The 25,846-nt window shown below is 42.3% G+C and overlaps 1 protein-coding gene across 14 annotated transcripts in view; it reads right to left on the minus strand.

The window, feature by feature from the left end:
* KCNMA1 (potassium calcium-activated channel subfamily M alpha 1) overlaps positions 1-25,846 on the minus strand; it is a 545,541-nt gene that overhangs the window by 95,538 nt on the left and 424,157 nt on the right. For 2 of the 14 annotated variants that reach the window (XM_083738255.1, XM_083738256.1), the window contains one exon: positions 23,794-23,967. The exons of the other annotated variants lie outside the window; for them this stretch is intronic. In XM_083738255.1, coding sequence (XP_083594381.1) covers positions 23,794-23,967 — 174 coding nt within the window. The remainder of the gene's footprint in view (positions 1-23,793; positions 23,968-25,846) is intronic. 14 annotated transcript variants of the gene reach the window in all.

The following is a 25,846-nucleotide window of genomic DNA, read 5'->3' on the forward strand; positions in this document are numbered from 1 at the left end:
TTTAGGCCTCTAACATAATCTCTCATTGCCATAATTTGCCTCAGTTCCACTTTCTCTTGCTGCATTTCTATGTCTGGCTCACCTCATTCCTCGCTTCTCCATTTGCTGTCTCACTGCTGAAATTTTGCAAAGCATAATGTATACTGCTGGCTCAGGGCTGGGGCTGCTATCAGCCCCAGAATCCTTGGAGAACTCTAGGGGATCTGTACCCTAGAAAAGCCCATGGGCACTGATAAGTACCATGAGCTTCCTCGAGTGGTGCTCTCAGGCATTGTGGGAAATTTAAAATGGTGGTGCATAGCCACCAGGTAAGCCCAAGGCCATAGTTTCCATCCAACTATGGCCCAAAGCCATAGTTTCCACCATAGGCAGCACCTTGTTGAGGGCCCCCTCAAACCTGAAGCAACCCTGATCAGGATCCCAAATGCTGCACATTACTCCCTCTGCACATTATTCTCTCTGCACATTATTTTAGTCCCTCTTCCAGTGGTAGGTCTGGGATGTTCTTCCCCAAGGGAAGGAAGACCTTTCTGCTCATACGCAGGGTTGGCTGTTGCAATCAGTTAAACAAACAATAAAATGACCTTTTCCCCACAATGTTCATTATATCAATGACTAGGCCAGGGGTCAGCAAACCTTTTCAGCAGGGGGCTGGTCCACTGTCCCTCAGACCTTGTGGGGAGCCGGGCTATATTTTGGAGAGAGAGAGAGAAAAAAGAGAACAAATTCCTATGCCCCACAAATAACCCAGAGATGCATTTTAAGTAAAAGGACACATTCTACTCATGTAAAAACACGCTGATTCCCAGACCGTCCGTGGGCCAGATTTAGAAGGCGATTGGGCCGGATCCAGCCCCCGGGCCTTAGTTTGCCTACTCATGGACTAAGCAGCCAAAATTCTCTTTCCCCAGTACTCCAGCAAATGATCTAAAATGTGAGAAAGAGTTGTGCACATGCAGAAATGATGGTGACTGTAATAGAGCATCAGTTGCAGGTTGCAGAAAATGTACACAAATGACATTTTTGCAGCATAGTTGGATTGGCCGACATATTATGTCCCTATAGGTAGAGACATAAATCTGGGTGCTCAAGAATGCAACCATCACTCTGCTTTCTAACTCACATATGACCACACTAAACATTAACTGCTAATTTGTGGGAAATTAGAATCAAGCACAATTTCCACTCTGGCACTTTTATGGCCTTATTGAACCATGCATATTTTGGGACTTTTGTCCTCTGATTCCTTCATTTTGCCTTTTCAGGCCTTTCTACAGTGCTGACTTCTAGTTTATGAATCACTGTCTGTTTATTCAAGTCATTAAAGTGCTATTGGCAAACTGTCCAATGAAAGCTTTCAAAGATATCAGGGGGCATTTTTCTCTGTCAGCTTGACAATCCATACATGTCCATGCCGCCGTGGTATAAAAATGTTATGATTAAATTCCGTGGATGAAAATTCTACAGCCATCCACCCACTCACACATTAGTACTATTAAAATGGAACAGAAAGTTGTTTTGAACAAGGCCAGCTCTACCATTAGGCAGAATATGCTGACTGCCTCAGGCAGCAAAGGCAGGGCAACTGTACAATAACATACCCTCCAACATTTCTCCGATACAAATAAAGACATCCTACCATACCCTCCAACATTTCTCCAAATAGGAATGTCCTAAGGAAAAGCAGGGCATTGTGGGATCAAATCAAAAACTAAGATGGCTTCTGTAAATCCAGGAGTGTTCCTGGAAAACAGGGACACCTGGAGGGTCTGCGATAACAGCCTCATTTGGAAAAGCCCAAAAACATCTGCACACTCAGGACTTTATTTGACTTTCCATGACTACAACCACCCTATAATTACTGGGGGGGGGCTGCCTGTCTAGTAACATAATATTTAACCTGAAAAGTTAAATATTAGAACTTTGTATTATGAGCTACAGTTAGACTCCACCCATTGGACTTTCGTTTGTTCTACTGTTCAGTTTCAGTTCTGTTCTCTGTGCAGTCACCAACAAAGAAGCATTCTGGGTTGCCAAATTAGTTTTTTCTGCAGTTATTATGAAGGGAAGAGCAGGACTGGGTGCTTACTGCTAAAGGGTGAAATAAAGAGAAAACTTAGTGATCTGGAAAAAGCCTACCCTAAGTTACCCTATGTTTTAAATTCATTACAACCTTTTCGTTCTTCTTCTTCAGTAACTGATGGCAAAGGATGAAAACATCCCTAGAAGAATGAAAGCACTGCTGTGCACCCTACAGTTAGCTGGGCCATAAATCAGGTCCAATTTCTGATTTTCCCAAAAGCACAAGATATTTTCAGAAAAACCAACCAAGCAACCAGTAAACTTAAAAAAAATAAAAATTCAATTGATTCCACAATGGGTTTCCAATCTCTCAATAGGCCTCTATATAGCAATCGGTTAAAAAGTTTTTCCTTGATTGTCCAACAGGAAAGAAAATCTGAAGGTCACAAATATGACTAGAAGCAGGGACCCTCAAGAAGGAGTTACCAAACCTACTATAAAGTATTTTCGTCTCTGCCCTTCCCCAAATTTGTAGTATGGAAAGGTTTGTCTTTTGGGTGGAATTTGAGATACCCAATTCTGTATTTCAAGAGGGTTAGCTACATTTCTTAAAGTTCTCTATGATACACAAATTCACAGCCAACATTGGGAGAAAATATATATTTCCCCAGAGAAAATATATGAAAGCTTTCCAAGGTAATCAAGAGCATTTCAATAAGACTTAACAATATTGTATTTCTCATTAAGTGTGTGCATATCTAAATCATATCCTTAAATTCAGGCAAATATTTTTTTCTTAATCTAAAATAGATATTTTTTTTAATGAATGGCAGCATTCCAAGACTCTTTTGTAAATGTAAGTTTTAAAACCTGACTTTAATGTATTTATTTAATAATAAAATTATTGCTATTATTATTATTCCTTCTTAAAGCTTAACAGTCTCAAGCTAAACTGTAGGCTTAAGATTATTTGCACCTACATATTTGGGTTTTCTGAACTGAGATACACAAAGTGTCCTTCTCTTAATATATAGCTAAGAAAGACATCCTCTGCCCTTTGTCTTGTTGCCTGAGAGAAGGTTTTGACACCAGCTACAGGAGACATGGAAGCAAGGAGTTGCAGCGTCAGAAGCATTAGTGGGAACGGGCTGCGATTATGTAGTTCTGTCAAACTGTACTAGTGATCTGTCCTGCTGCTGTTGTCTGCTAGACACTAATGGAGGTTGCACCTTTGTGGCTAAATAGACTGCACAACGATCAATCACGTTAAGGTCAGTGAAGCCGCCAACACGCTCAAAATGCGGAGCTCACAGGTGGATCATATTTAAAATGGAATCACCTACAATCCACCAGTTACCTGTACCTGGTGTCGTTAACTATTTATGCCCACCCAGCCTAACCAAGTTTATGTGGGCGAGCATAAATGAAGATATATACAAGTACCTTGTTGCCAAAAAGAAAAAAGAAAGAGGGGAAAGAGGGAGAGAGAGAATAGGGCCCTTGGTGATTGTTCTGTTCGCCTGGATTTAGAAGCCTTCTGTTTATTGTATACAATGTATTTGACAGGAAACTAAAGTTATTTAGTAGAGAGGGAAAGGGTCCAGCAATACACACATGGATACTTCTCTATAGCACTTAGCTATAAATCTGGAGTCCAGCTCAAAACTCCTTTCTTACTATCAGAGACTGAAATAATTCTACCCTGGACAATGGAGTTAACTTATTGTGCAGGATGTGCGACTAGCTTGGGAGAACATACCAGTAGGCATTGAGACCACAGATGCAGACAAATTTTTGATGCATATTTTAAGATGTACCCCTCTAAACCTTTCGGACTTGGGAGCTGCCTTTAATCCTTGCCTGAAACAGGACACACACGATTGATTTTCATTTTTTAATATGTACACCTGCCTGCCTTTCTTTTTTCTCCCTGTGCTCTCTTTTATCGCTTTCTGTCTTTCTCCTTGCCTTTCTCCCTCTCTTTAACAACAATCTAAGAAACTGAAAAAAAGAGAAAAATCCACCTTAAGAGTGCAGGGCCGGCCCATGCATGAGATGGACTGATGCAGCTGTCTCAGGTGGTGGAATCCTGAGGGGTGGCGCCTATGCCTGCAGCTGAAGTGGCAGCAGTGTCTTCCAGCAAGATCTTGTGGAACTCTCACAATTGCTCACAAGATCTCACCAGAAGCTGCTGCCACGCAAACCCCAGTACATGATGCTTCAGTGGCAGGGATGGCACCTTCTTGTTTTGCATCAGGCGGCAAAACAAATTAGGCCACACCTGTTACATTGGGTGTGATTCATTTATGGGTTTCAATCTACAACTCCAGAGTTTTCATTTCAAACCAGTAATGAAATGTCTGGATCTTTTTAGCAGGAAAATGAGGCTACCAAAAATTCACCGTTATGAAGACCTGTGAGACAATCCAATTATATTACTGTATCAGCTCTTGGGGGCAATCTATATCTTACTGACTTTATTTATTTAGCTTCGCAAAATCATTCCTTATTATTTTGGCATTGAGTGTAGTTTTATGCTAAAAAAGCTAAGGGCCACTTCACACATTTTTTTTTAAAAGCCATATTGGATGTACACCCAAACCTGTAAAATATGAATGCTGTAAGCAGGTCTTTGCAAATATGTACACCGAACAGGGTACATGAGCTGGAATCTGCGGCTGTTTATCAAGAATGCATTGGGACAAACCTGGGTTTGTTGCACAATGTGTGATATGTAATAACCTGCATCTCTTGTCTGGGATAGCTCAGTTGGTAGAGCATGAGACTTTTAATCTCAGGGTCATGCGTTCAAGCCCCACATCGGGCAAAAATATTCCTGCATTGCAGGGGGTGGAGTAGATGGCTCTCGTAGTCCCTTCCAACTCTGCGATTCTATTATTCTTCCCAGGTGAGCATCTGGGCTTTTAATACCCTTTTTTCAATTCTGCTACTTTTTATTTGCCACTATTCGCAGCATCCTTTCATGATCTCCAAGACCAAATTATATGTCATCTGTGTGCCATAAGTAGAGGTATCCATGATCTCTCCCCCCCCCCCCGTGGTTATGGGAATTTCTTCCCACATATGTTCCTCAAAGTCTGAGCATCTTCTGAAAAGTGTTGTTAAAGTACTTTATTTGAAGCAGCTTCCGGTGAAGTAGCATTGATGTTTGCCTCAGCACATTCTAGAGCCAATGCACTTCTCCTTTATATATGTGTTGGCTCCTGGAACCCAAAATTAAGGAGATAGGATCAGGTTGTTTTTTATTTTTATGATTATGATTATGATGATCAGTGCTTTTGTTCTAAAAAAATGTTTAGGGGTACTCTCATTTTCCTACTCATATTGAAATACTGCCCCTCAATGAGGCCAAACTTAGATTCACAAAATGTTTAGGTGTATGCGTACCCCTGAGTCCCCCGAGAAAAAGCACTGTTGAAGAAGATTACAGCATCTACCCCATGCTACATTACCTATTTGATATGTTTCTTTGTTTTAAAAATACAGGATTATGGAATTGGGGTGTGGGAACTGAAACAAATGCTAAGATTGTGTCACATACATTTGGCTGTGTGATGTTCTGACTTGAGCCAGCAGTATGGAGTAGGTTAGCAATTAAAAACAAAACCCTACAGCAGGCTTCCTCAACCTCGACTCTCCAGATGTTTTGAGATTACAATTCCCATCATCCCTGACCACTGGTCCTGATAGCAAGGGATCATGGAAGTTGTAGGCCAAAAACATCTGGAGGGCCAAGGTTGAGGAAGCCTGCCCTACAGTTTGTGAATCCAACAGTGATTGTTGATCAATCGAATTTCAAACCAAAACTATGATGGATAAGCAGTTTATCAGGGGGTGGAATATGTCCTTGCTATTTATGTTTTGCAATTTTATATGTGAAAACAATTCAGAACTTTAAAAGAAAAGCTGATTCGCACAAGCAAATGAGGCAAACCACTCAAAAGCCCAGCCCACCATGCACAAAATGGATTCTGACAATGGATGCTATAGTCAGCTCCCAAGGATATTATCAGCTAGCATCAGCACACTGGTTTAGCAAAGAGTTTTTGATGTACTGTAGACAAATCTAGAGGGTTTGGATTATTTACAGAGTGGGGCCAATGAAGTTAGCCCATCTCTAAAGCAAGCACTGGTGTGAAATACAGGCAGTTGTTGGTTGTTACTGGCCATTGACGTTCAGCGGATCTGGCAATTTTCACCTGCAAATCTTAATATATAAATTATATTTATACATCCTTTAAAAGGTTATATAAGGAAAAGGTAAAAGTTCCCAGTTCAGAGCACACAACCCTCTGAAACGTTTGTTTCCCTTTAGCAAAGCTCTTTTGGCTTCCTGCCAAAGGATAACCCCCTGACTCTGTTAAGTTTCAGGGGCAACTCTATGTAAGACACTGTATAGCAGGCTTCCTCAACCTCGGCCCTCCAGATGTTTTGAGACTACAGTTCCCATCATCCCTGACCCCTGGTCCTGGTTGCTAGGGATCATGGGAGTTGTGGGCCAAAAACATATGGAGGGCCGAGGTTGAGGAAGCCTGCTGTATAGTGATTGTAACTAATGAGCAAATCACAAATTGAATGTGCTCCATTTAGCTATGCAGCGGCACCATGAAGGCAATTCAGACTGTGGGCAATGCTTCCTACTCTCACTCTGAATGGATTAATACTTCAGCACACACACCTCTCAAAACTCACAGACAAGGGCAGTTTTCATACTGCGGAGTTTCAGTGAAAAAATGACCCTTTTTGGCTCAGCCCAAGATTTGCTTACATGTCGCATAATATAAATATTTATGTACTTGTATGTACATTTAGACAAGTGATAGGCATGTCTAAGTTTTCAAATGTGTTTTAATTGGAAAAAAGTAATTCTTCTCTCTCTCTCTCTCTGTTTGATTCTTAAGGTGGCAGCACCATCTGCTGGTATTATCTAGTAGTCTGAAGCTACCCCTACAATCTTTTTTCTTTACTTTCCCCTTAACTTCTTTCATGAAATATACCCTAAAACAGGCACATTTCTTGGCCACCATTAACGATAGGACTTTCATTAACAGCTTTCAAACACAGAAAACATAGCTTACTCCATTACCTCAGTTACGTCTTCCACGAAAGGAAGGAAATCTTAATAGCTCCGAAACCTAATACTGGTATGGAAAGACTGGAAGTCACAACAATTAAGCATGCAAGCAAGTAGATAAATGAATTATCCCATTTCAGTAAAAGCTTGCAATTATAGATGCCATTGGATTGGATACTGAAATTAAATACAGCTCCTCCTGAGTAGAGATGGTGGGGAATTTCACATTAATTGAGCTTTATTGCAAACTCTGCAATATTCTTCACTCATTTTTCCAACTGTGCAAGCCAGTCAGGTTTCTTGCGAGTATCAGCAATATTTATGACACTTAACAACAATGCTTTTGAACCCAGGCCATTATATCAGTGATACTCTGGGGTTTTGGGAGGTAATTGTTTTGGAGTTAGGGTCTGATCTGATGTGCTAAAATGCGTATTCCCTTGAACTGTGCTATAGCAAGGTAAAGATGGTTAGATTTGTTGTTAGCTTTCTCATCCTGTCTCCCTACCAATATAGCTCTATATTACATGGTGGGGTAGGGGATAGAAGGCCATGCTTAATAGTACTAATAGATTATACAGTAAATACACAGGCAAATACATTTTAAAGGAAAAACTATTCTCCGAACATCTCTCAGAGGTATGTGAAGTAATCCCAGAGCTCCCCCCCCCCAGCCAGAGCTCAGTTTTAGCACCTCTCAGGTGGGCACAATGTCCATTTTAAGAGAATAGGGGAGAAGTTCATGGTGAACTCTGGTGCCCCTTTTTCTAGGAAAAATAGCACTGGGTAATCCTATCAATAAAATACCTCACTAATTTACGCAATCAGTGTTGCTTAGGAGTCTGTGCCCTGGGACCAAAAGTATCATGATTGCGTGCATGGCAGATGGAAAGTAAAATACTATCTATACCACAAATAACCATGTTATGTGGTGGGCCCAGCATTATCAGTTTTAGGCCGGGTCGCCCTTTACTATTACACTATGCAACTAAAGGTCATCGGAAGAAGAACAGAGCATTGCAATGTTTAAAGTAGAACTATACAGACACGTTGCTCCTCAGTAACACAAAAAACAAATGAATTCCAAAACAGTTAGAGCCAACAACACAATTGAAGATCAATAATTGCATAAACTTTAAAAAAAACAGCAAAACAATATGCCTTGTTCAGCTGCAAACACAAGCCTCCCTGAATTCCTAAAAATATATATAAGAAAGAAGGGACACATCAAAATTAATGTGATACTACAAGACAGACCAATTACAATACCTCTGGGGGCATGCAAATGGCTACTTGACGATGGGCATTGAATAACTGTAGCAGTACTGTAGGTCATGATATCCATTACAGCTGTCAGGAGGATAGAAAACAATAATGTTATTCTCACAAACCACCCAATCGGGCCGAGGTCATATAAGGTTAACAAAAGCCGAACTGCAGCGGTCCAAATTTGAGTTACATCAGTGCTGTCAAAAGACCAGCAGATACAGAACTGTAAACCACACCCCTGTTCATGACACAGAGGCCTCCGGAAATACGTTACGAAATATGAACATTTCTTTTTCATGATTACAAGATGGTGGAAGGAGGAAGTCAGAAGAGATGGCTTGCATTTTACAGAAACACACTGCACCTCCAACACCTGAAGGCCAGGATTTGCCCACATGCAACTGTGTCCCAGAATGCAGGGTTTTCCTTTATATCCCATAAAATTCATTGACAACTCAACCACCCACTACCTGCACAGCCTCACTCCTTCATCTCCTTATCATTGTCCCAGTTGCATTTCTTGGTTTGACACTACAGTGTGATGAAACATTGGGATCCATCTTCTCAATATATTTATATTGATTCCTGACATACACCATTACAGGCTTCAGTGCAACACAGTTCCATTTTCTTCTAAATAAACCCACCAACACCAGATTTGTCAGTGAATGTATTAATGCAACAAATAACCCCAGTTATAAATACTGAAGATTAAATCTGTAAAATAATAGTAAAAAGTGGCAATAGAGGAAGGCAGAACTGAAGCATATTTCAGCAATATAGAGTAGCAGAACATGTGTGGCCTATCATTTTTGGTAAATGACGGCAAGAGAGAAAAGGCAAAGTAACACAATAAAATGGAGCTATGGGTATGTGATAGCTAAATCTGATTACATTTGCAAAAGAGAGAGAGAGAGAGAGAGAGAGAGAGAGAGAGAGAGAGAGAGAGAGAGCTCTTCCATAAAGAATATATTCTAAAACATCCACCAAAGTACATAGTACTTTGGCTAGAATTGATTGTTATGGGGGAGCCCAGACTGGCAATTTCATGAGTGGAAAATAAACTGTAAGCTAAGAAATCTAGCAGTGATAACTAATGGCAGTGATACTTACAACGGCGATTTGATCTCTAACAGAAAAAGTACTCTAAAGGATGGATGTATGCAGCCCAGGTCATTTTTCCATATAAAAACAAAATAGGATCAAGGCACTTCTGCGAAATAACAAACGGTTGCTATACGTTTCCACTGATTCAATCGCTAACAAAAATATTACACCGATAACACAGGAATGGCTCTAGAGGGTAGCAGCAGACTACTTATGATTGTGTCATGAAGGAAGGAGAGTGTCATTTCACATATATCTGTGAAATGTGATGATGTGCTTTAAAACTTATGGAAATGATTCTTCCCTCCCTCCCTCTTTTTTAAAAACAAACAAACACCTATGTCAGAACAATCCCCTAAAACTTCATTCTTCAAATGAGTTGAAGTACAAAGTCTGGTTATTACGGGTGTGCATGGAACATAATGGGCATTCCCTCTGCAAAAGCTACGAGGCAACTACTGGATTGAGCTGCATTGGGGGTTTGTTGGATGAATTGTTAGTGTACTTTGAATTATCCTGAAGGATATACAGGTTGGCCTTTAAGCCTTCTTTTAAAAGAATTTTAATTTCATGTGATCATATTTTGGGTCATCTACCTCCAACTAATTTATTTGTTCTTTGAAATGGAGGTAGAGAACAATGACAGCAAAAACAGCTGGCTTGTTTACCGAAGATACAAAAAGGAGCAACACCCACCCGCCCCCCCTACTGTGCAGAGACTTCTGAATTCCTCCTGGATAAAATGTTAAGGCAATGGACAGTCTCTGGAGGGACATGTGAGACGTGAGCCTGGGGGCTGACTAAAAGCCTGAAGGGGTTCTCAGGCAATTCCTCAAGCTATCTTTGCAAAACTTGTGATGCTTTCTGTTGACCCGTCTCAAAAGAAGGAATCTCGGGGGGGGGGGGAGATTGCAGAGGTAAAAAACACACCAAAAAAGGCAATTACTAATAAAATCAGTCAACATTCAAAGCTTATGAAGAAAGAGAAATCCATAAGATCTGCATGAAATACGCTTTTGCCTCGATTCCGGGCAATGGGTTTGGGATGCCTGTTGAAAGGTTTTGCTAATGCTATCACTTGCAAGCAGATTGACTTGATTACCTTAGAACCACAGCGTATACGGCAGGAGTCGGGAAATGGACTCTTCCCACCCTGACCCTGCAGACCATTCTGAGAGGTGGGCAGGGCCATCATATCCACCTGTCAATCATGTGACATCATTCTGATGTCTAGTGACAATTTCAGAGGGGCTTGCTGTCACCAATGATCAGCTGATCAGGGCTGACAGACAGCCCCTTTGAAGGCATGCTGATTCGCACTGACAGCAGCAAGCCCCTTTGAAGTCCATTTGCAGACACTTTTTTGGCTTCAAAACAATGCCTACAAGCTCTGACAACAAGCAAAGCTATCTGCAAAGTCGGCATGCAGAGGAAAAATGCCCATTTGCAGGTAGAGTGTAAATCCAAATGCACCTTCAAACAGGCAGCCTCAAAGGACAGCTTGCCAAGGAACCACCAGGAACACAATTTAAGCTCCTGGTTGTTCTTTGGCAGTCACATATTTACCTGTCCCACATCTGGTGTCACATATTGTCTGTTTGTTAGTTTAACTATGGCATGAATTTTGAAAATATTAGAGCAGCATACTTGGATAGCAACAAAGGACCATGTAGTCAACAGCAGGTAGCAGGGGCAGACTTTGGGCTCCCAAATTTCAGCGACACCCTGTGTGATGCTAAGATTTGGTGCCCCACTGCTTCTCATGTTCCATTCGACAGCCTGCAGTGTGGCTGAACCAGTAGCATTACCCTAGAACCACCTCTGTGGGCAGACTTCTACTTTGCACCTGGCGCAAAAGACATACACCGAGAATGAGAGAATTGTAAGTCCAGGATTTTGTTTTGAGCACCAGAGCTGAACAAAGCTGAATACCCATGCAAACATCAGCTCATGGTTACCCCAGGCTTCCTCCATTTCAGCATCATAATTTATAGCAGGGAGTGGGTCTTTTGGCTGCTGTTTTTGCTAAACAATTGGGAGTCAAAATGCTTGATAATCAACTGCAAATCACTCAAGAGTACCTTCTGCCTACTTCATTTCTTCGCCCAGTATTCTGTTCCCAACAGTGATCAACTTCCAGTATGCCCACAAACTGCAGGGCACATTAAACAACAGTTCTCTTTCACTCAATGCTCACAAGTGTCTCTTATTCAGAGGTGTACTGCCTCTACCTTTGGACGCCACCCTACACTCAACTCTCCCCTGTGGTTCCCAGAATGCTACACCCAGGGAATGGCTTTGACTAGCTGGCTAAAGCAGGTGAGTGTAGCCGATGGGTCTCCAGCCCTCAGTGAGACAGGGACTTTCCCTGCATGCAAAGACCCACTCCCATTGAAATGGAGAGGCTTTGTAATTAACTCTGTAAAAGCATCCATACACCTGAACTCATCTGAAACGAAAACGAAACAAACTTGATTTGACAATGCAGCAACTAAGTTGTGAGAGTATCTAAACTCAGTGGTAACCAGTGCATTTGCTGAAAGAGGGGAATGTTGCAGATTTACTCTGATACAACTGAGGGCAGAGAACCATAAAACACATTGGCCAGAGAGCATGAGGCAAGGTGGGCCACTGCAAATGAAAGGGGAACTTGCTCTGGGGCTGGCATTTTTTAATAGCAGCTCCAAGTTTCTTATAACCCATAGTTATATCACTGCCTAGAAGCAACAGTTTTATTTAAAACAAACAACAACAACAACAACAGCCCTTTTCTTGAATTTCTGACGTTAGACAAAGTTGCTGCTCAGTTCTGACTAGTACTAAAATCCCTGAGCAACTGTGCTACCACACAGGCAGTGATGGGAAAATGCTTTGCTGTGCTGCAGTGGCAATGCGAAGCAATTTGAGTTTAGAAAAATAAGGATAATGCTGTGCACACCGTGGAGACAGTGACATCTAATGCAACCAATGTCTTTTATGCAAGAGCAAGCGAGGAAACTTGCACAACAAAGCCCAGAGATGCTGTATGATTTCTAAGATTTTATGTGGCAGTTCCATCTCCCTTATTCCACCCCCCATGCACCCCTCTTTTGTGGCTTATATTAAAACTAGAGATTAAAAGTTGTTGGAAATTACATAGGATTTGCCATTTGTTTTCTTCAAACTGAGTTTCCCAGCAATAACCCTTAGAGTAAAACTTTCTTCCAGAATGGAAATATATGGAGATCATCTTTTGCCATTTCCTTTAGTGGAGTAAAGGGTTCAGACAAGGCAAAGAACACACAGAGAAACAGTTCTATATAAAGAAGCAGCTTTTAACTATAAAGCAGAGGTGAGAAGCCTGTGACCTGCCAGATGTTGCTGGACTCCAACTCCCATCATCCCTGACTAATGGCTATAGTGGCTGGGGCTGATGGGAGTTGGAGTCCAACAGCTTCTTGAGGGTCTCAGGCTCCTCCCTGCTGCTAATGAAGCACCCCCAAAGTTGATTCAGATATCCAATTCCTGTGACATCTTGAGCTCTGAATCTACCACAAACATTTCTACGCCACTGCTGTCTATGCAGACACTCATGCACTGGGCCCTATCAATAAACCTAGTGCTATGGGAATCTCAGCCTGGGAAGCTCCTCTGTAAAATGCAGAATGGAAGCCGTTTTAGAACGTGACTGCATCCCACTTTCAAACAGTTGTCAAAATTGGAATGAGCACTTTAGCTCTTCTTTTGTGCATTACTCTTTCCGTATTCTCCTAAGAGTTAATAACCCTGGAGTTATTGGTATGACACTAATTTGAAGCAGTGCCCAATCGCATCGCTACAAATTAGCTTCAGACACCAAACAGCATTCAATTTAGGATTGGAAGGAAGCGGGTGGGGTGTTGGGGCGGGGAGGGATAATCTGTCCTGAAATTGGTGCAGGGAACTTCCCAGAACACTTGATGTACTTTCTCAATCCTGCAGCTGTTTCTAAACGCTTCCTCCCAAAGGCACATTTAGGACTAAATTAAATGTAACTTTGACTTAATTAACATTTTAAATGATAATGAACACAATGTAGATTCATAGGAAGCATTTATATTGTGTTGTAAAAATGGATAAAAATTTAATAGCTCTTTGTTAATAAGTTATGTCTCTCCAGACCTGTAAAGCCTAAGGCAGTCCAACGCTCTACTCTAAGGTCTAATCTGGGCTCCCTAATGCAGGTGGAAGAAGGAGGCAGAAGTCTGGCTTGACATTTGCTCTAAGCCTGCTCTGGATCAAGGCTTTGCTTGTTCATAAGTACTTTATTTCATATAAGTAAAGGTCAGGATTTGGGCTCAAGGCAGGGCTACGACAGAAACGTTCAAGAGGAAACTGAGCTAGTCCTGGCATCTGTCGCTTGAGATAGCTCAGGAGAAGGAGAGACGGAGAGCTAACTGGCTAGCATCTGTCCTACACCGAGGAGGTAACAGGGAGAATCTGTTGCCTGGTGGTAAGAAACTGTCAGGGTGAGTTTCATGACAACCAGCCACACTCAGGAAATAAAAATGCAAACATAATTTCCATGTCACCTTTCATAAGGCCCTCTCTGAAACCCGCTCCACGGGCTGGAGACAGCTTTTCTTCCCCTAGCCTGTCCCCATCAAGGCAATCCATTCACTAGTCACTTTCCTGTGACCCTGGTAAGAAACACTACACAAAGTAGAGGCCCGAAGCGATTTCTCAAAAAGACTTCTCCCTGCCTCTTCCGTGCTCTCCGCCTTTTCCATCTAACTCTGCTGCTAAACTTGGGAGCATCTAGTGCCTGCACAGAAGCTGGTACATGTAATATTCAAAGGGTTGAGGACATCAAATTCCTTTGCACTAACCCCAACGATGAGGATCTAAGCTAACCCACTGCATTGCACAACAAAACCCATCTATTTCATACATTCTAGCTATTTATAATAAGCTAGTCAGGCTGTCTTACGTTTGTTCTTCTATTGCAGCAACCAGCTTTGAATGGGAGAGTCTACCCCCTTTCCCTGCTACACACTCCTTGTATCTCTCCAGCTATCAATCCTTCAAATCTGTATCATCCTCAAGCAAGCACAACAGTCCACTGAAATATCCATGTTAAAGACCTAAATATAAAACTACACATACTAATAGTCTTGGAAATTAATATTTTACGGGGGAAATGTGAATGAAAAATGATTGTGGCAAGAAAAAAAGCACACCAGTTTGTATATGGCCGGTCTTAAGCAGAGCAATTGAGCACAGGGATGAGGACCTACAGATGTGGACCTACAGATGTTGCCTGGCAACTCACAGCATCTTTGGCTAATAGCCAAACTAATGGGGCTGGTTGGAATTGCAATCCAACAGAATTTGGAGGACTACAGGTTCCCCACCCTTCACCTAGCAATTAAAATGTCTAGCAAAGGTTCCAATTCTCTACCTCAGTGGTCCCCAGTTAGTGGTCTGTGGACCCAGTGGGTCTATGGCACATACCCATCAGCTGTCAGGGATATCTTGTTTTTGGGCACCGTGCTCTCATGTGGGTCATGTGACTTGCGTGGAACCATGGTCTGGAAGATGTGTGTTCCGGTTTTGTGCTGGGACATGTTGGAGGGTACGGTGGCAGCAGTGCTATTTTTCGGGGGGGGGGGAGGTGTCGTAACTCACCAGGAACTCCTCCTTTGTTCTCATGGCAATGACGTCCACCTGAGAAGTGCCAGAACTGAGTTCCAGTGAGTTCTGGCTGGAAAAGAAAAAGCCCTGGGTGGCACTATTCACATAACAAACATTACCACGGAGGGACGCTGGTGGCGCTGTGGGTTAAAGCCTCAGCGCCTAGGACTTGCCGATCGAAAGGTCGGCGGTTCGAATCCCTGCGGCGGGGTGCGCTCCCGCTGCTCGGTCCCAGCGCCTGCCAACCTAGCAGTTCGAAAGCACCTCCGGGTGCAAGTAGATAAATAGGGACCGCTTACCAGCGGGAAGGTAAACGGCGTTTCCGTGTGCGGCTCTGGCTCGCCAGAGCAGCGATGTCACGCTGGCCACGTGACCCGGAAGTGTCTCCAGACAGCGCTGGCCCCTGGCCTCTTAAGTGAGATGGGCGCACAACCCCAGAGTCTGTCAAGACTGGCCCGTACGGGCAGGGGTACCTTTACCTTTACCTTTATCACATTTGCAAAAGTAAGGGGTCCATGGCTTGGCTTTTAAAAAACAGGGAGTCCACAATACTTAGCTATTTGTAAGCTGCTGTTCTACTTCCTCATTTGTTAAGAAAGACAAGTGATGTAATGATATAAAGTAAGACAAATAACTTTTCTTTCCCCAAATACACAAACTCTACTGCTAGGAAAAAACTTACTAAAAGTAGCAAGTATTCCTGTTAGTCAGACTGCACATTGTTCCGGGCAGGGACTTTATATGTTGCTTGTTTGTTTAATTTCTATACCGCTTTATATTTTTAAGAAAAACCTCAAAGCGGCTTACAGCATATTATATCAATAAAACAATCTGAAGAAAGTCAAATATAGAGTATACAGTCAAAGCAACATAATTAACAGAAAAGTAAAATATTATCTTAAAGATTTCAAAATAAAACATTACAAAGGAGGTCAACTACAGAATACATATTTAACATAAAGAACAAAAAAATTTATATTACTACTGCTGCTGCTACTAATAAGAATAATAATAATAATTTTCATATTGCAGAAGCGCTGCTAAGTGATTGCCTAGTTGGCATACTATAAAGTATTGACAGTAATTCATTCTGAAGCAATGACTTCTTGTTCATTATTCTATCTACAGCATGATATTTATAGTGAAGCCAGTGATTCCTAAATAGTGGATAAAGCATCAGCCACCGGGTTGCTGGAGCCTTGTGGGTGGTCCATCACACTGCCAGCAGTTTGTACTGGGATTATAACAACACAGGAATTTGAAGAGGGATGACAGTCAGGTCATGGGGTTAACTAATAAAGCAACATGTGGGTCTCGGACAAAAGCAAAATCCCACTGGTGTTCCTACCCAAGTCAAGCTTTTGCATTATTGGAAGGGTGTATTATTCACATACCTTCCCTTTTGCCTGTTTTTTTTTCCTTTTTCTTTACACAAAGTATACTGAAAGCAGCGGCGGATTTAGAGCGGTGCGGGCAGTTCTACTGCACAGGGCACTGAGCCGAGAGCCCACATAATTGAGAATATCCATTTGGAGGCACCAAATTGTGGCCTCAAACAGGACACCATATTACAAAAGATTACCAAAGTATACCCCTGATGAAAGTATCCCTGTTAATACATGGAGTTCGCAACATGCAAGAACTGTACATTAGATAATTGCGACGGGAAGGCTTGAAAACTACCATAGTTGAAACTTGTTATTTGGGCATTCAGGATTATCATCAAACATCACAAAGAGGAGAAAAGAATGAAAGGCAGGTCGTCTACAACAATCCTTATTCCATTTTAATGTACATTTTAATGTATTTTTCATCTTTGTTGGAAGCCGCCCAGAGTGGCTGGGGAAACCCAGCCAGATGGGTGGGGTACAAATAATAAATTATTATTATTATCACTGCGAGAGGCTTTCGTTTCCTGGAAGTTCTTCTCCAGAGAGAGTCCACTCACATAAATATAGCCCCTCACTTTCAGCTTTTTGTTTCTTCATTGCCCATGCCAATGAAATACTTTAGAAGGAAGAGGTTTGTATGGAAAAGGCACACAAAATCCTGAAGACTACATGCCCAATGCATTTTTTACTTGGGAGTAAGACCCATGGAGCTCATAGGATTTTACTTTCAAGTACACACATGTAGGGCTATGCTACAAGGCAGATGAAACCCCTTGACTTGATTAGTGATGGCTAATGGAATAGAAATGGGGTACATGGGTGACTCTGTGGGTTAAACCACAGAGCCTAGGACTTGCCGATCAGAAGGTCCGTGGTTCGAATCCCCACGACAGGGTGAGCTCCCGTTGCTTGGTCCCTGCTCCTGCCAACCTAGCAGGTCAAAAGCACGCCAAAAAGTGCAAGTAGATAAATAGGTACCGCTCCAGTGGGAAGGTAAACGGCGTTCCCGTGCGCTGCTCTGAAAGCGGCTTAGTCATGCTGGCCACATGACCCGGAAGCTGTACGCCAGCTCCCTCAGCCAATAAAGCGAGATCAATCAATCAATTTCCTTTATTCGACCAATAGTCAGAAATAATAAAGCGAGATGAGCACCACAACCCCAGAGTCGGCCACGACTGGACCTAATGGTCAGGGGTCCCTTTACATTTACCCTTTAATGGAATAGAATAGAACGTTACAGCAGAGGAAGGAAACTTTTTAATGTTTTTTGGAAGAAAGCAACCTAAGCATCAGGCCTGTCTTACCTATAGAGGCTAGTGGTGCAGGGTGCCACGGTGCCAAATTCTGGAGGGCGCCAGGCGAAAGTCTGGGAACACCAAATGAGTGCACTGAGTGTGCTGCTCCCGCCGAGTGTCGGCTTGGTTTTTTTCCCCTTTTAGCCTGCAGGTACCAAATTCTGCGGGGTGCCAGAAGGCTAAAAGGGGAAAAACTGAGCCGATGCTTGGTGGGAGTGGCGCATGTGCCCTCGCTCACTCGGCACAGGCCTGTTCGCACGGTGTGCTGCCTGGCATGGCCACCATGGTACAAAGCGGCCAGCTGAGCCAGGAGGCACCGCATCCAGTGTCCACCTCTTCCTCGCCAGGGGAGCCGCCCTCTAGCCACTGCCCACCTCCTCCAGCCCTAAAAAAGGTTGAAATCTATGGGAAAGGGGGGGGGGTGCAGAGGGATCTTTTCACCACGGCACTGGATATGCTTAAGATGGCCCTACTAAGCATCTATATTCATTATGAGTTTCCTACACAGCAAGAGTAGGGAAGTTCCAGCCCATGGACCAAACAGGGCAAGGTATGGCTCCTAATTTGGTCCATGCTGTATAATATACTGAAAATGTCCTAACAATGCTGGTATAATACCTTGCTCTGCAAGCAACAAAACAGCTGACATTCGTCTCCCCAAGCTTCTATTTTCTAGTTTAGCAAATCTGTGGATGAGGCCATTATACCATCCCTTCTACACCACACTGGCTTTCTTTACAAAGGTCAGATATTTGTGACACATATAGTGTGTGATTTCTCATCTCTGTGGGCTTGAATTAATACATTTTTTTATTGTGTCACTCTGCCCTTGATTTAATTGTCTTTTTATATTAGTCTCGTTAAGAGAATGTCAGGCCAAAGTAATGCTTAATGCTCTCCAACAGAGACCAGTTTGCTTGTTTCATAAAAATTTGGGTTAGGAAAACACAGCTGCCTGATTGCAATCTCTTGTGTAGCCCTAATAAGATTTTCCTGCAGGGCTTGAAATCATCTCATTTTTCTTTGCAGGGTTTCTTAAGTTCCAGTTTCTCAAAGATACCTTGGTTCCTTGCTTCTTCAGTTGGTACCATACCCCACGCCAAGATACTAATAACTACAGGTTCACAGGATGCTGAAAAGGATATACTCTAACAGTGAATTTTTAAAAATAAAAGTAAACAATAAGGACAAATTTAAATTATATTATTTCTTTGCAACATATTTCTGTTCTGTTGCAGCTATTGAAAGTCATGTGCAGCAAATAGCTTAAGAAATAGTTTTCCTATCCAACTCATCCTGTGCTTCAAAGGTTAAACATTCACAAAAACAATACTTTTAGCATTGGTACAGTGCAATCTCACGTATGCTATCTCAGTAATTCTTTCAACCCACTAGTAAAGTCAGCCAATAAGTTCATGAGCTACGATTGCTCCCCAAAACCCTCTACTTGCTTCTCAATTCAGAGGAAGCCTTTTTCTCTCTCTGTCCAATTTATTCCATCTCCACAACAGCTACTTGGACAACACAGTCACCAATACTAATATCAGAACATTCCCAATGCCTTACCTACACAGAGATTCAAAGCAGGAGAGCATTATGATGGCAAAAACTAATGTCCGTGTGACATAAAAGGAGCCCTTCTGGATCAGACCAAAGGCCCATCTAGCACAGTAGTCTGTTCTCACAGTGGCTCTTCAGATGCCTAAGGGAAGCTCATAGAATTGCACTCTCCATCTCATATTCCCCGGCAGTCATTATTAAGAGGCATCCTGTCTTTAAACTGGAGTAGTAGATAGTTTTATCCTCCATGCAAGCAGGACATCCACTGAGGTCATAGTCGTTCACTGTGACATCATATTGGTGGTTGGCAGGCAGAGAGAGTTCCCATGGTATCATCATCAACCTCCCAGAAATGGTAGTGATGATAATAATAATAATAATAATAATAATAATAATAATAATAATAATAATTTATTATTTGTACCCCGCCAATCTGGCTGGGTTTCCCCAGCCACTCTGGGCGGCTTCCATAGAAACCAGAAAACACTAAAATATCAGACATTAAAAACTTCCCTGAACAGGGCTGCCTTAAGATGTCTTCTGAATGTCAAGTAGTTGTTTATCGTTTTGACATCTGATGGGAGGGCGTTCCACAGGGCGGGCGCCACTACCGAAAAGGCCCTCTGCCTGGTTCCCTGTAGCTTTGCTTCTCGCAATGAGGGAACCACCAGAAGGCCCTCGGCACTGGACCTCAGCGTCCGGGCAGAACGATGGGGGTGGAGACGCTCCTTCAGGTATACAGGGCCGAGGCCGTTTAGGGCTTTAAAGGTCAACACCAACACTTTGAATTGTGCTCGGAAACGTACTGGGAGCCAATGTAGGTCTTTCAAGACCGGTGTTATGTGGTCTCGGCAGCCGCCCCCAGTCACCAGTCTAGCTGCCGCATTCTGGATTAGCTGTAGTTTCCGAGTCACCTTCAAAGGTAGCCCCACGTAGAGCGCATTGCAGTAGTCCAAGCGGGAGATAACTAGAGCCTGCACCACTCTGGCGAGACAGTCAGATAGGCATAAACCATCACAGAGGTCATATCCACTAGTTTTTACAAGGAACATGTAACACATTTCGCCATAATCAGAGAGAGAGAGAGAGAGAGAGAGAGAGAGAGAGAGAGAGAGAGAAAGAGAAGAGTTTGGCACAGTCTGTGGTTGCAACTTGCTGAAGCATCTAAATTTTACCACTACTGGAGAAAGGATACTGAGCCTTGCAGATAAGTGATTTATCTGATTGTAACTACATAGACTGCTGGGGGCGGGGGAAGCAGCGGTGTGGGGGTGCTGGTTATGGAGGAGGAGAAGCAGAGATAAGCAGAATGAAGGGACTGCTTCCCCATTTGTTTGCTTAGCAAGCCCATTTTAATCCGTGCTGCATAACCATAGTGCCCTTGATCTGAAGAACCCTACAATTAGTCCTGCCCACCTAAAAGAGCTTTAGAATTTTTCTTCTTCTTGCAGTAGCTTTCCATTCTACATGGAAAATCTCTTTCGAAACTGGTGGGTTTTGCAAAGGGTGCATGGGTAAAAAATTTCCATTGGGTAAGCATCCTGTACACCTCTTTGAATCTTTCTATTTTTTCTCTGGGGGGGAAGTCACTATTTTGAATGGTGTTGTGAGTCACCCAGTGAACCTTTCTGCTACTGCATAGAAAGATATTGCAAGGCCCATGCCTTTAGCTACAGGAGGGTAGGCAATTCACAACACTGCAAGTTTAAATGGATGTGTAAAATAGATGTTTTCACAGTGCACAGTCTAGCAAGAAGTTCTCCTTTGCCAGATAAATTAAAATGGATGGGGGCTGCGGAGGAGTAAAGGTTTTGCAGTTTCCATTCATTACATGGAAGAATTTCCCACAGGATTGTGACCAAAATACTGTGGTAGCCACTTTCTCTTTAAGGATTTCTTTCACCAGTCTCTCCCCCCCCCCCCGTCCTGTTTATTATTATTATTGTACGATTGTTTCTCTTTAAAATGAAAAGCCAGGAGAGAGATTGGTGGGAGAGAGAAAAAGGGAGAAATGAAAAACACATTAAGCCATCTTAGAAGCACACACTGACTCAATGGGGAGAGGGGGTGGCTGTGACCAAAGCCAGCCCTGTAATAGTATAATGACCTTTAATGAGTGTCTTGGGAAACAATACAGTGCTAGCATGAAAGACAAAGGGCAAAACCGATCAAGGTTTTGCTGACACTAATTCAAAATGATTTCCCGAACAACTGAAGAATGTAAGGGAGGTAATCTGATCCGCCAATCTGACCTCACTTTGATTCCAGGGCCTTACTGCTGCCATTTCTAATTGTCAAGCACTCTACATTTCACATCTGCTCATATTTAATGAAAAGCCAACTCTCACCACTGTTCTTTGAGCTAACCAGCTCTTGTCAAAATGGGCATTGTCTGACCTCTCCTCACTGGAAGGAAAATGCTGATTTCTATTGAAGCCTTGCCAATCGGATTTCAAGGGTGTGTGGGTGTATGGAGATGCAGATATTACAATCGGGGACAACATCAGCTAATAAACTAGCATTGGTTTACAAAGGGCATGGACTGGTATTGATGCTTGTTTCTTATTATTAACCAGCAAAGGTGGGCGATCTCACACACAGAGAGAAGAATGAAACCTTGTTTTTGTGTGACAGTGTGAATGACGGGTGGAAGGTGAGAGAGGGAAGCAGAGGAACTAGAGACCTTCTAAGCCATCAACATCACTTTTATGACTGAATGCAATATGTGGCTAATGCATTTTTCAAAAGCTGTACTTTGGGAGGTGTCGATGATATCACATGCAGCGTGTTTTGGTTTGTTGGGGGGGGGGCTGATTAGGTTATGCAGCCCAAACCTTAATGCTCCTTTCCTTCTAAAGGCAGCAGTAAAAAATAGAAAGTTGCACCACATTTCCAAGTTATAGTTTCTTTTTTGCTTGCAGATGCTACTATGAAAAAAAAATTATGGGTAGCTCTAGTTGTTGTGGATACTCCAATGATGTGCTAGCCACAATTCAGTAATGACTGGTAAGTACAATGGATACAAGAAGTGCTAGGTAGGTATTGGGGGGAGACTGGGTTCAAGGTAGATTAAGTTGCTTAAATCAATGGGACTTAAAGTCATGAGTAACTTGCTTTATGGATTTCAATGGCACCTAAAGTTAACTTACCCTGGATCTAGCCCACTGACATCAAGCCATCATTAAAGCCCTTGCCTTGGAACCTTGAAGTTCCTCCAGAGCAGGGTTCCTCCAGACAGATATACTTTGGGTGTTCACCAGAAAGATTGAGCTTTGACCTGTGCCATTTTGGATGACTCATTTTTATTTCAAAATACTGATCCCTAGATGGGTTAGAAGTAGGTATTAGGCAAAGCTGGTAGGCCAAGGTGGAGGCAGAGCCAGGCGGAAGGCTGTCAGGTCAATCAGGGGCATCTCCAGTTAATGGATTTCAGGTAGACAGCATGGGAAAGTAGTAGCCAAGACTTTGGAGACCTATTGCCAGTCTGAGTAGACAATACTGGTCTACATGGATCAATGGTCTGATTCAGAGTAAGGCAGCACCTAGCAACTCATGGGAGAAGCATGGGAGAAGTTAGTGCACTATGTATGGAATACTGTAACTCCAGGAGTTTGCTATTTCTGCTCTAAAGTTTACTGACTTTTCAATTCTCAGTGCTGGTTACCTGTCCCCAATATGTTTCACTGGCTACTCAAGTGTTACCCTCAAAGGCTTGCATGGACCACCAGGTCAAAACATGTAATTAGATAAGTTATACAGAAGAAAGAGTTTGTGAAACACCCACCAACCATGAACCGATACTGGTAGTGCTAAATGATAATCAAATTATGTTAGTTCAGACAAAAGATGGGTTATTTGCAGATCTCCAAAGCCACACCTTTGATGCTAAACAGGTTGCGTGCTACACGTACTGCAAACTGTTCCAAATCTGCCCAAAATAGCTACAGCATTTGTTCCCTAAGTCATTGTCCCTATGCCTGGTTCAGAGCATAGCATGTCTACCACAGCCATTAAGAAAGCATTTAACCACCATTATACTGTGCGTATGAATCAGAAACAAAATGTCACGAAACTACACTGTTGCCAAGATGCATTTTCCCCGAAAAGCTCACAAGAGGAAGGGAGAGCAACAATTACACAAAATATTGTTTCTTTTAATGAAGTACATTGAAGAATATATAAATATAGATCTGTATAAATTAAAGTAGTTATAAGGGGGGGGGGAGGAAACGTGCTGACTCACGGTATATATATATTAAAAAAAAGAAACAAGAAAAGGAAAAGGGGAGGGGAGGGGAGGAGAGAAAGCCAAAACAATAAAACCACAATGTACGACACAGGACGGGGATGATACCACAGACACCACAGACATGGAACAGCATGTGCTGGTGTTAAAACTTACAGGCACGTAAACTGGTGGAGCAATCATTAACAGAGACAGAAGAAAGTGGGAAGGCTCTCTCAAGGGTGTCCATGTTACTATGCACACTGCCTGACATGCAAGAGCAGTCACGCTCAGAGCGTCCGCAATCAAAACAACATGCCAGTTTGATTCTCTTGTAGATGGACATCTTGGCTATAACCATGGGTTGGATGGGAGGAGAGGAAGAGTAGCAGGTTAATGGAAAGGTTAAATATAACAATGCAGCTGGAAGGTCATTTAAGGGATTTAAGATACAGGCCTTAGTTTATGGCAGTCTTGACCCAGGGATATAATCATTCTGATTATTAATAGCACTGTGGTTGTACGTCAAATGTAAAGGAAAGATAAGTGATTCTTTCTGTTCTGTCTAGGGGGTGACACAAGACAAATACTTTTTTTTTTTTTTGCATGGGGGTAATAGAGAGGCAGAAACATATAAAGGTTTTCCCTCGCACCCTTGTTGCCACTGTAATCTTTAAATTGAAAAGGTGAATAGTGCAAAGCCATTGCTTCCTAAGCTAAATTTGGCTTCGGCCATTTCCTCCCCTCAGTACTAAGGAGATCACAATCCCATTCGTTGAGCATGCACCTCAGAGGACATAAAACCATTTTGACAAAATACCAAATTATGTCCATTGCAAGAGATGCTGCTACTAGCTGGGATTCCTGCATTGCAGGGGGCTGGACTAGATGACACCCAGGGTGCCCTCCAATTCCACAATTCTGTGGTTCTAAGATCAACATTAAGGGCAGTTCACATGTAAGGCATCACCAGAGTGCACCAAATATGGGTCCACTGGAACATGTTGAACTAATCATCATCATCTTTTCTCTTCTGTATCTATTGCGGGATTTCAGTATTGTAGCCACCACAAGAAATAATTTTGAAAAGCCATCAAATGTCATAAAGTCAATGATTTCCCTCTTTTTCAGTGAGGCTGATGGAGCTCAATGCAAATTGACAGTTCTTCAACTTGGAATGGTTTCAGGTTTCAGTGCTTCAAGTGAAAGCCCAATTTGTTCAATTCTACTAACGTGACTTCATTCACAAATAACACATGAAGGTGAAACCAAAGGACATCTTATAATTGTTTCTCATGTTGCACTGGGCCATATTTTATTGGCAATGGCTTAGCATGAACTAATTTAATTTTAGTGACATTGAAGCATGTCGCTGGTAGTCAAAAAGCACAACCCGTAAGAGCAAATGAGCACCCAAACTTTTTTAAAAAAAATACAAAGAAGCAGTCACAATTCCCATGTTAATTTAAAACATTTCCCATTGACTTGGGGGGTTGCTGTTGTTTTTAAACTGAGAAAGGATATAAATCTCCCAAAATGGGTCAAGTCCTATTCTAAGGCCTCTATGACTTGCCATACACAGTATATCTGACAAGCAAGGGGTAACACCATGGTTGTGGGGAAACAGGCATTGAGGGAGATGGATGAGTGATCTCTTCAGCAGTGATTCTGTTCCTCTAAAACTTTGCTTGCATTTCCTGTGGCATGTGTTCTTAGCATTCTCTTTGAGTTATCTTGCAGCTGTTTGAATATGTCAACATGCAACATCAGGCTCGGTCAGCACACCATACATCATTCCCCAGAACTTGATTTTTAGGAGAAAGCTGGAATTCCACTACAGCTTTTGATAGGTAACAGTTTAGACGGCTAAAAATTATTCGGGACAACTTATCAGTTTCCCCCGTCTTTTCTTTGCATCTCCATAACTCATTTAAGGGTTATTCAGAAAAAAGAAGGAAAACATTTCTTCATTCAACAAAGATGATGTTTGTCCAAATATCCCTACATTAAAAAATCCCCAAAACATAACAATATTTGGCTTTTTCTTCTTGTTTAAAGGAAAATTAAGATCTGGTCTGAAATGCACTGATTTAGTGAAAGAAAAATGAAAGTTCTTCCATGCATAATATACAGCTGCTTTGAAGAAGCTTCTACTAATCAAATGCTGTAGCGAAACCCAAGTAACTGCCAGTTGTATAATGTTTTGATATTGGTTAGTAACAGTCCCTGG

The sequence above is a fragment of the Podarcis gaigeae genome (genome assembly GCF_964106915.1).
Source record: "Podarcis gaigeae genome assembly, chromosome: 5".
NCBI classification, from domain to species: domain Eukaryota; kingdom Metazoa; phylum Chordata; class Lepidosauria; order Squamata; family Lacertidae; genus Podarcis; species Podarcis gaigeae.